At 59.3% G+C, this 11026-nt stretch overlaps 1 protein-coding gene across 5 annotated transcripts; it reads right to left on the bottom strand.

Moving 5' to 3' along the window:
• Positions 1–389: 389 nt before the first annotated feature.
• PKDCC (protein kinase domain containing, cytoplasmic) lies at positions 390–10438 on the bottom strand. 5 transcript variants are annotated; one of them, XM_057558659.1, is made up of 7 exons: positions 9595–10438; positions 5311–5433; positions 4425–4609; positions 3658–3737; positions 3296–3420; positions 1503–1676; positions 390–1307 (listed from the first exon to the last, which is right to left on the bottom strand). In XM_057558659.1, exons 1-7 carry the CDS (start codon positions 10246–10248, stop codon positions 1236–1238), a joined length of 1413 nt encoding a protein of 470 aa, XP_057414642.1. In that variant the 5' UTR covers positions 10249–10438; the 3' UTR covers positions 390–1235. The 5 variants fall into 5 exon arrangements, with proteins under 5 accessions (XP_057414642.1, XP_057414641.1, XP_007167227.2 ...); XM_057558658.1 differs by having other exon boundaries at positions 390–1280; positions 3296–3403; positions 4425–4696; XM_007167165.3 differs by having other exon boundaries at positions 3296–3403; positions 4425–4696.
• Positions 10439–11026: the final 588 nt, after the last annotated feature.

An 11026-nucleotide genomic window follows, 5' to 3' on the forward strand; every position in this document is an offset into this window, starting at 1 on the left:
AAGAAAAGTGTGCATTACCACGTGGAGGGCAGTGGTGATGATGGCCAGGCCCAACCCTGCACAGAGGCAAAGCTGACCTGACTGGAGGCTGCCCAGGGCACCCTGGCGTGACTGACAGCCCACCGTTAGGACACGAGTCCTCTGGGTAAAGGCTTTGTTTAGAAGAAGCCAGTGTGTGTTAAAATTTTAACCTCGTTAGTCCCTCCTGTCTTTTGTTAGGACATGGATGTGGAGGGCCAAGGACAGAGACGGGAACCATGGGAGCAGGGCCTGAACGCACACTGTGCCAGCTTCAGTGTTTGCATGGAGATTTCACTCCTTCATCACACGCTGCCCCCGCCCTAAACAGACACCAAAGACAAAACTGAGGACGAGAAAGGCAGCCCGGGGAAATGCGGCTTGGGAAGAGTCCTTGCCATGAAATGTCATTTTATTAATTGATTTTTTTTTCTTACAAAAATAAACATTTTAATGAACAAGAAGTACAAAAGCTTCTGGATATACAAACTCCAGGAGCGGGGAGAGGCTGCTTTTGGCTGCTTTGCGGCTTTCACTGAAAGCAAATGAGGCAGAAAGGCCCCGGCCCCACCCCCGCCCCAGGTCCTGGCTCAAACTGCTACCTGCTCCTCAACCCCATGACTTGGCTCATACCTTGTGTGCTCCTCTGCCCCCCCACCGCTCCTGGGCTGGCCGCTGAGCGCCCCTGTCAGGTGCCCAGAGGCGGCCGCCCCAGGTACAGAATCACCCACCTCCCGGAGCATCCCTTCAAGTCTCCGGTCAGGAGCTTGGCTAAGAGAACACTCCGTGACTGATTGTCCCCACGCGGCCCCCGCCGGGCCACGGCACATGCAGCAGCACCAGCCGCAGGGGCTCTGGCTACATTCTCGCGCTACGAACGCAGCGATGGGGCTGCCCACAGAACCGTCCCAGTGAGGGGCAGAGCCCCCCGTGGGGGGGACCGTCCTGAGCCTCGCTGGCAGCCCAGAGGGTGAGAGGAGCAGTCAGCCCTCCATGATTCCTGCCCGGGAGCCAGCAGTCCCAGACCTAGACTGGTAAACTCACATTTTAACATGTGGCATTATTGCACGTGGTCCTGGTCACCTCGGTCTGTCGGGGGTGTCAGCCTTGTCTGCAGGGGTGCCCAGGTGACATGCAGTGCTGCCAGTGCAAGTCACAGGCAAGCCCAGCTGGCAGGGATGGTCAGCTGAGCCCACGGACAGGTCAGCCAGAGGCCCTCACGTATGCGGTCTTGCTGGCATCAGGGACCACGTGGCTCCATCCTGTCTTGAAAAAGACGAGTTGCCGACCTGGGGGCAGAGGTCAGAGGTACCAGGACTGGATGATTCTCTCCCTGGAGGCAGGGCCACTCTCCCTATAACGCAACTGCCCTGAAGACACTTGTCTTCTCACCATCGCTGGCTTCTGATGGGGGACCGCTACCTGTCAATCTCTTCCGGGGAGTCCAGTCACCTCCCTCAGGATGTCCTTTCCCACTGGCTCACCTGTCCAGGTGGTCTGGTTGGTGACCACAAAGGCCTGGCACTGGGCGTGGCTCTCACAGATGTCCACAGCCTCGGCCAGGTTGAACACTGAGAGGAGGCAGCTTCCGTGGTGGTAGGATGGCCAGCAGCGGTAGTCTTCCTGGGGGATGGTACTGCCTGGGAGGTGCTGGTACTCTGTGGGTTGGGGATGGAGCTCAGATGAGAACTCTCTGTGCCCAGGGGTGAGGGCTGTGAGCCACATTTCCTAGGTGAGGGCTGAAATCCAGCCCAGTCCTCCTAGCACGGAGATGAAGGCAGCTCTACCACTGTGAAATTGGGATGACCACTCAGGAAAGGCAAAGCTCAGGTTTACTTTTCGGGAGACACACGTATCCCAAATATAAGGGCACACAACTGGTTCAGGCTACACATGACGGCGGGCACAGGCATGGGATAAGTGCACACACACAGCCACTGTCTGACCAGGAAGGTTGCTGAGCTCAGAACATTTTAGACATTTAAAGCCGGGCTTCTCAAACTTTGATGTGCATGTGAATCTCCAGGGAATCTTGTTAAAATGCAGATTCTGATTCAGAAGGTCTGGGGTGGGGCTTGGGAACTGGCATTTCCAACCAACTTCTGGTGCTGCTGGTCGGCAGACCACACTTTGAGTGGCAGAGAGTTTAGAGCTGCCCTTTGGTCCCATTTCCTCCTGGCCTTGGGGAGAGAGGCTAGGCCAGTTCCTCGGACAGGGGGTCAGTCATGGAGTTTTTGAAGTTCAGAGGCATGCAAATGAATGTAAAACACAAAAAATTACCATTTGGGAATCCACAACTTGAGTATTTGGGGCAGAGGCTGGAGGAAGAATGTGAAATCTCCCCATTTCACAGAAAGAGCCCCCAGAGGCTCTGAAATCTCCTCAATCCAGAAGCTGCTTGGCCGCAGGCCTCCTGTTCACCCGAGTCTTTCCCGCTGCCTGGGGAGCCCCAGCTCTGGACTGATAATGCAGAAGCCCTGGGCCTCTGGCCACCCTGCCCTCCTGCCTCCTTCTTCTACCAGGGACTAGACCAAAGTCCAGGGCTGGCTGTGATTTATAGCCCCATAAACAGCGTCCTCAGGGACAGAGCCAGCCATTGTTCACCTCGTTAAACTTTATTTACAGGGCTAACGAGGGCTCCCCTACCCTTAAGACTGGCCAGAGCTCCTTGAATACAGAGGCTGCCCATCCCTCGCCCCCCTGCCAACCATGCTAAACCCCAGGGCCTCAGCAGGAGAGACCACAGCCCACAAGCCATGGCTAGAATTCTCTCTCTGCCCTGGAGCTTCTTAACTGGTTTCAGTGTGGAGCCCTTCTCCACCTCCAGCCACCCTCCCAGCCCCAGAAGGGCGAGGAAGGAAAGAGTAGCAAACATATACTGTGTTCAAGCTGTGTAACAGGAAACGAGTTAACTGCTCTCACACATTTCACCTGCCATTTAATCCCCATAAGAATTCTGAGGCAGGTAATACTGAACCCAATTCACTGATGAGGAAAGTGAGGCTCAAGGTGTCAGTTAACTTGCTCATAGTCACACAGTCAGTACATGGTGGGGTTTGCAGCCATCCAGAGAAGGGGTGTCAGTGCCCACCCCCCAGTTCAAGGCAGAATTGTAGTTGTTCTAGCTCAGTCGAAGTGAAAGCTAAACAGCGGTCTCTGCAACAGTCTACGTGAGTCTCAGAGGGAGGATAAGCCACTTCCCCAATTAGGGGAATCACCCACCCTCACACCTGCTCCCCACCTCCCCAGTCCCTGGATCCCAGCCGGGGCCACTCACCGGCTCTGCCGGCCTCCGTGGAGTTGTGCAGATACTGCCCGCTCCGGTACAGGTGCAGCACCTTCTCCAGCTGGGCCAGGGTCTCGTCCACCCCCCAGGTGAGCTCTCCTGCAGAGTGCACGGTGCTGTAAGAGGGTACCTGGGCTCCTACTTCTCCCTGAGGTAGGCAGCCAGCTGCCTTTTCCCCCTCCCTCTGGAGCCTGGGCCCCGATGACCGGAGGACTGGGGACTGGGTTTGCCACAGAATGCCACTTTCGGAAATGATGTTTCTGGACCATGTGCTGCCCTGGGTCATTCTTATGCCCATGCTTGCTGGGGGTGGGAGAGGGTGACGGGAGGCAGATGGGCTCTGGAGAGCTCACCTGTGGCGTTGACAATGCCGTCCAAGAGAGGCCGCAGTGAGGGTGGGGCACTATGGGGCAGGAGGTATGTGAAGAAAAACCTGGGGCAGAGAGAAATCAGGGGCTTAGTGGTTCAGCCTTTGGGGACATATCCTTCTTCTACCCCAACTTGGGACAGAACCCCCATCTGGCCAGGAAGCCTGCTCTGTCAGGCTAACCAACTAGGCCTATAACCCCCAGAGCGTGCCAAGGAGTCTCTTCAGACTCAGGCTCGGGGTCTGGGCACACGCTAAGGCCACAGCTAACTTCATACCAAACTGAAATCTGAGGTCTGTTTTCCCCACCCGTCCCAGGGACCTTCCCACCCCTCAGCCCCGCATTATCCCCCGGCTGACCCGTGTCAGGGCGGCCCCATGACTTGGCCCTATGAGGAGCTTCCAGAGGTGAAGGGCCAGGGGAGGAAGGGGCAGGGCCTGTCCCACCAGCCCTAGGCTCTGAGTCTGACACTATTTTAAGAAGCCTCCAGCTGCCAACCCCCAACCCAGATTCTCCTTGGAGCTGACTATTTTTAGCCTCATGGTCAGGAGCCTGAATGTTCCCTTCTTGAAGGGGTGGAAGCCTTCCCCCGCCCCTGCTACTCCACTGGTCACGGCTGTGTCTCCCAGCCTGGCTGGCCTCCTGGACCCCGTGCTGGCTCCCTCCCTGCCCCCCGCCGCCCCCCCCACACCCCCCGCCCCCGGGCTCAGGGTCCCCCGCCGCCGGCCTTCCTGAGTGGGGATGGAGGTCACCTGTAGGCATTGTAGAGGTTGCGTTTCTCATTCATGGCCTTGCACCAGCCCTGGGCTGAGCAGGGCAGGGTGAAGTTCCTGGCTGGGAACTCGAGTGTGCAGTCAGCGCTGCCTGTGCACGGTGTCTCCTCCACGCGGGCGTCATCCAGATCCGTCACCTTCAGTTCCCCATCCACCAGCACGAACTGTCGGGGGCGGAAGTCCAGCAGAGTGACCGAGCCCAGCGGGGAGTGGGCCAGGTGGTGGAGGAGGCGGCCCAGGCTCAGGCAGATCTGAGGGGCAAACACCAGGCTGCTCACAGCTTCTATCCTGGGAGGGCGCCTGGGGGCTCCCCGCTTTGGTGCTCTGGACTGAGCTTGGGGGTTTGCCTTTCTCTTCAAGGCTCTGGAGCTCACTAAGGACTGAGGCCTGGGGCCTTACTGAGCAAGCCAGTGATTTTCTGTTACCCCTGGTGGGCCTGACCCCGAGGCTAACATGGAATGTGGGAAATGGGCAGAGGGAAGTCTGGGCATACTGCATATCCTCCCTGAAGTTGCATCTTCGGTGTGGCTTCTGTCCAGTGTATGCAAATAGAGGGAGGGTCAAGATGCCCTGAAGCTCTTTTCTAGTCCTAGGACACTGGCCCTCCTGCAGCCAGGCTGAGAGTATGTGTGAGTGTGTGTGTGTGAGTGTGTGTGTGAGGGCAGCAGGAGCACAGAAACCTCAGGATCCTCTCTGCCTCATTTCTTTTTTTAACCCTTTGGCTGATGGCCGAGTCAGCTTTGCTCCATCCTTCCCTCCCTCTCCCTCAACTGAGGAGGAGTTGAAGCTGCTCCGGAGGGCTGGCCTTCTAAGGGAGAACCATCCCAGCAAGGAGCCCAGGGCCCTGGCCCTCTTCCCTGCTCACTCGGAAGCGATCCTCCCAGGAAGTCTGCAGCAGCTGGATCATTTCCACAGGGGCGCCCAGCTCCGTGATGGTGGTCAGGGTGTCCGGGATGTCCTCGCTGTCCTGGTAGCAGTAGCCATAGAGCTGGAAGAGGCCCAGGCGGGTCATGAGGTCACAGGATGGGGGTGGGGACAAGGAAGGGCTGGGTTTTCACATGCCCCCCCACCCTCCCATCCCTAGGTCTTTGCCTCAGCTTGGGCCAGAAGAGAATAGCAACGTTGCCTGGGAAGCCTGCCCTCTGTCCCAGCAGCCAGAGTTCCTACTGATTCCATCAGCCCCTTACCTCTGGCCACTCAGGTAAATGGGCAGGTCTGGCCACCTTGTGTTAACCATGTGCCAGGCACTGTGTTAAATGTTTTACAAGCAAAACTCAATTCTTAGAATAACCTTAAAAGGGCATAGTAGGTACTATTAGTATCTCCAATTCACATGTGAGGAAACCAACTCAGAGAGGTTAAGTTACCTCCCCAAGGCCACACAACTAAGAATTGCAGGATCTAGGATTCAAATTTATGTTACTCTGATTCCACAGCCTTGTTCTTTCCACGAGTACCATTTGCTAATCGCCCAGCCAACAAATGGATATTATACCTCCTCCCCTGCTCTAATCCTTGTCTTTGCTTCATCATTTTCACTTTCTGGCACCTTCATTTTCCTCTGCTCTGGTCTTTCTGGAGGAAAAGCAATCTCCCTTGGGATTGGTAACAAGTGTGGATCAGAACAAAAAGTATCCAAGGGGCATATCATCGGGTGTTCTTTGCATAGCTGGTGGGCGGGGTGGGGTGGGGTCACCCGTATCAACTGGGGTAGTAGTAAGGGTGGTTCCTGGGGAAGGTCAGTTCTTTGAGGGCACGGTCACAAGGGCCGGCCCGCTCCATATGATCTGGCGGAGGGGCTTTGTACGGCTCAGCTGGCCAGGGGCTTCTGGGAAGCACAGCCTGACTTTGTCACTGACACCTAAACCAGCATCCACAGAGATCTCTGCTTCTCCCAGTCTCTCCCACCATGCTGCACATCAGCTAGGGATCAGACGGTGCTCAAAACAACCAGTACCCTGTAGGGAGCAGGAACACAAAGGCCGAGTTGTCTGGGCCAGAGTGGCAAGAGGGGAGAGCTGCACAATGGGGGGTGTCGGTGAGGTGAGGCAGTGGGGGAGCCAAGCCCCTGGGCTAGATGTCCCTGCACCCTGTCACCCTTCACACCCTTCCCAGCCCCACTCCAAGCCCTTATATGCTCCCTTCCATCCCAGGAGTGCCCTTGCGGCTCCCCGTCCCTGGAGCCAGCTGCCTCAGTCCTGCTGGCACGAGGGAAGGCATGTCTCGGTGTCGCCGTCAGATCACTAGGGTTGCAGCTTGGGGGGTCAGGGGGAAATCCCCGGTGCCCTCTTCTTCCCTCTCTCTCTACCCTCCCCACCCCACATCAGCCCAGGGAGACCCCAGACCCCAGTGGGGCAGAGGTAGGGGTGAGGTAAAAGGAGCAGCCCTGGAGCCTGGTTCTCATTTTCTTGCCCAGAGTCTGAGCCTTTGTGGGAAACTTCTGAAGGTTATTAAACACCCGGAGGTCGTTAAATGCGCTGTTAACGAGGTATTAATCAACACCCCTCAGGAAAAAATAAAAAGACACCATTAACCCCCCCCCAGGAAGCGTGAGGCTGAGCATTTCAGTCGCATCTTTTGTTCCTTTGGGAGAAGAAATATACTCTAGCAGGGCCAGAATCAGGGCCCAAGCAGGCCTGGGGCCCCATCTGAGGCCTGAGGCCCTGGGAATGACAGAGATGCAGGGGAGGGAAGACCCTGGTGCCCTTTGACCCTGGGCTATAGAGGCATCTATCACGTGAGGGAGTGTGGTGTGTGTGTGTGTGTGAGAGGTGGGTTGGGGAGGGGTCACAGAGATGGATGGAGAGATCTCGCCCAGGCAGTCCCCGGACTGAGCAAGCTCTGGGAAGGGCCCGGTGGGACATGCTATCCTGGCGCTTTTCTATTAGAACCAGCACCAACTTCAGGGCTGCCAGAGAGGCGGGGGGGGGGGGGCCTCGGGGAGCGGGAAACACTCTCTGGCTCCTCCCCGGTTCAGCAAACAGTCCAACAGTTTTGAAATTTTAAACGATTAAGAGGTATTAAAACAACATTATTTCTAGTTCCCTGCACACCAGAACTGGAGCCTCCTGAGCAGGAAGACCCCCAGGCAGGCTTACCTGGAGCAGAGGTGGCATTGCTGAAGAAGCCAGAGGGATACTGGCCTGGGGGTTGGGGGATGAATGTAGGAGACCCAACACCAAAGCAGTCCCTAAATTCACACTCAGGTACCTCTACCTCCCTGTAATGGTAGCTTTTCACCTCTCCCCTGACAGAAAGGACCTGGCACCCTCTCCGTCTTGTAACACTTCTGTCCTAGGGCAACTAACCCCAGTCTCTGACCCTGTAAGAGTAACACAGACAACCCAGTCTCGGTCTAGAGAGGGAATGAGTGAAAACGATTCAGTTGTAATTTTTTTTTTCCTTTGGCACCTTCAGCATTGGGCTGGGGGCCTGACATATGCGTGAGGGTGGTTAGCTGGATGTTCGTCTTGAAGTTTGGGTGGGGTAAGAGAGGGCGGGAGGAGTTCCTTAAGAGACAGGAAAGCGCATCAAACCTCAAATCCCTCGTAAGGGAGGGGGGTGGGGTCTTGAGTCAATTAACTAACACTTAATATCCTGCTAAGACACTCAAGACCTTCTCCACTGCCTCAGAATCTGGCCTACACCCCAGGTTTCCAAAAGGTTCCCAGGAGCTCCTGGGGAGCAAAGAGAACAAGATCCTCCCAGTTAGAATGGCCACGTGACCAACTGCTCACTCCCTGTAGCTCCAGTGTCAGCCGTGCAACAGTTGGCTGACACTGGAGCGTAACCACCCGTAACTGTTGGCTCTGCCTGACCTTCTGCAACCAGTTCAGGGCCCAGGACCCAGTCAACGAGTGTCTGACCAGGGCTGGGGTAGCCTGGGGAGACTGGGAGCCAGCAGTAGTATAAACAGCTCGCTGGCTTCTCTCTCCTATTCTGCCATGCCCACCCAGATCTGGGGTCCATCTCACTCCTGAGGAAAGGAGGGAGGGATTCCTGGGTTTCTGACCAGTTCTGCTGGGTGCAGAAAGGTTAATTTGACTGGGCTAGGAGGTGGAAGGTGCGGGCAACGTTCCTCAGCTGGGGAGTCTGAACAAACCCTATGTTCACCGGGCCAAAAGCAGTCAGGGATTCCCCTTCTCAGTCCGCTCAGACATGTGCTAAGGGAACGGTTTGTCTAATCCTAGGGCTGACTCAAGGACCGAGGAGAGCTGGAGGAGAGGAGGAAGTGGGTGTGTTAGGGCAGTGCTGGGACTGTGAGAGGCCCACTCTCTTAGTCTAGCCTGGAGGGGACAAGGTGGGGTCTCACCTTTCCCCTCTGCCCCCCAGTGAAGGAGAGAGACAGAGTCCCATTTAGTAGGAACCTGGGCATCTGGTCTTCTCAATCTTCTAGCCTCTTGGACACATTTGCTCAGATAATGTGACATGCAGACCCTCAGGTCCTCAGCCTGTCCCCTGAGCATTGAGCTAGGACCCCGAAGCTTCCTCAATACTTCCAAAGCCTACTTTGAGGCCCAGGGTCTCTTCTGGGAAGGGCCATGCATTTTCTGGCCTACTATCCAATCCCCTCCAGTCCTTTCAGCAGCTTCTGGGTGGGGTACGGGATATTCTCTGGGAATCAAGCCTGGTCTTTTTCTAGCTCTTCCCAACCCCATTGCAGTCCCACCCCAACTTCAAAGCCAGACAAGTCACTGTCTGGAAGTTGAGAGAAGTGGGGTTCAGATTCCATCAAGAAAGGGGACCCTATCATTGCAGTTGGGACCCTAACTCAGGGATGACCTCTGCTCATTGTTTTGGCTGGGGTCCCTTCCCTGGTGCTCAACACCCCAGCTCCAGCCAGAGGCAGGGTCCTAAGCCCGAACGGACTTCCACCCCTACCCTGAGTTTGGCGACCCTCTCTCCTGTCCTCAAGAGATACGGTTTGTAAGCTGAGAAACCCGGGAGTCTCTCCGTAACGAGACGCCCACCCAGGCAGGGTGGTGTAATGGGAAGCTGCCATGGTCCGGGTTCTGCCCCTAGCTTAACCTGGGCAGTCATCGGGGCTCCGCTTCTTTATCTGTAAGACCAAGGGTTCTCTTCCAGCCTGAGTGGTCGGGCACGGGCACGTCCAGCCAGCACCCTTATCCCTGCACCCGCACCCTCGTACCTGCAGCACGTTGGGGTGCCGCAGCCGCTCCAGCAGCACCATCTCCTTGAGCAGCTTGTGGGCCGCCAGCCGATAGCAGCCCCTCCGCGCCCCGAACTCGCGCACACAGCTGCCCAGATCGTGGCCGCTGAAGTCCACCGCCTTGAGCGCCACCGCGACGCCGCCGGGCAGGCGGACCCGGTACACGGCCTTGGTGTAGCCGGAGCCCACGTACTGTGCGCCAGACACGTTACGGAGCGCGGCGCAGCCCAGGCGCGGGCCCGGGCCGGAGGATCCCGGGTCGGGGGAGCCCGGGCCAGGAGCCGGGGGCCAGCCCGGAGCGCCGTCGGGCAGGGGCCGGGCCCGCGGGGGGCGGGGACGCTGCAGGCCCGGGCCGCCCGGAGCTAGGTCCATCAGGCGCCGCCGCTCCGGCCGGCCGGCCCCGGGACCGGGGCCCCCGCGGGAATACCGCTGCACCTCCTCGTAGCGCGCTCGGATCTGCCGGGCCAGCTCCCCGCGGCCCCCGCGACGGCCCGGGCCCGGGTCTGGCGAGGGCCCGGGGGACTGGCCTGGCCGCGGAGGCTCCGAGCCCGGTGCGAAGAGCACGTTGAGGACCGAGCCCAGCAGGAAGGAGGCGCAGAAACCCGCGGCCACCGCCGCCCGCCGGCGCCGCATCGCTCCCCTCCCCCCGGCCGGCCGGCCCCGCGCGGCTCCCCGGCCGCGGCCCCGGGAGGCTCAGGCTCCGAAGCGGCTACGCTCTGCGCCCCGCGGGTCCCCTGCCCAGCCCGCGCGCATGGCCCCGGCGGCCCCGACCCCGGCCCCTCGCGGGCTGCACATCGGCCTGACACTTGCCTCCCTCCCGCCCTGCCCCCGCCGCTTATAAGGCCCGGAGCCACCCCCGCCCCCGCCCCCTCCGCCTCCGCCTCCCAGCTCCCGGCCGGAGCCCGTCCTCGGCGCCGCCCCCTTCGGCTACCCGGCCCGGCCTTCCCCGCTGACTGACAGCGGGACCTCCTCCCGCGGCCGTCCGGGCCTGGGAAGCGGCGCGGAGGCGGCTCCGGCCCTGCCCAGCCCGCGGCCCCCGAGCTCGGGCCGGCGAGAAAGGGAGGGGCGGCAGCGGCCCCGGGACGCGCGGGGGCTCGGGCCCAGCGCAAAGGCGGATAATGGGGTCGGGGCGGCCGGATAACGGGACCGGGAGGCGGCTAACGGAGCCGGCCGGGCAGGGTGGGGGAGCAGATGAAGGGGCGAGGCCACCGGGTAACGGGTTCTGGAGGGGACGAGCAGCTGGGTCCGGGGTGCTGAGCATCCGCGTGGTCCCAGAGCGCCCTCCCGGGGACCCGGGGCCTTGGGGCGGGCTGGGCGCAGGGAAGGAGCGTGGGTCCCGCCTCCCGCGAGTGGGACTGCGGGTGGCGGCTCCTGGCTCAGTCCCGGATTCGCGGGCGGGGGATGGGGAGGC

This window comes from Balaenoptera acutorostrata, chromosome 12 (assembly GCF_949987535.1).
Source record: "Balaenoptera acutorostrata chromosome 12, mBalAcu1.1, whole genome shotgun sequence".
Classification (NCBI taxonomy): Eukaryota; Metazoa; Chordata; class Mammalia; order Artiodactyla; family Balaenopteridae; genus Balaenoptera; species Balaenoptera acutorostrata.

Excerpts from the sequence above, each read along its gene's own strand:
- PKDCC (XM_057558656.1), bottom strand. The coding sequence starts at position 10,248 with ATGCGGCGCCGGCGGGCGGCGGTGGCCGCGGGTTTCTGCGCCTCCTTC. Across the intron at positions 4,697-5,310 it reads CCTGGGAGGATCGCTTCCGA|ATCTGCCTGAGCCTGGGCCG; the intron begins GTGAGCAGGGAA and ends TTTGCCCCTCAG. Across the intron at positions 3,421-3,657 it reads CGGCATTGTCAACGCCACAG|CACCGTGCACTCTGCAGGAG; the intron begins GTGAGCTCTCCA and ends ACCCTCTTACAG.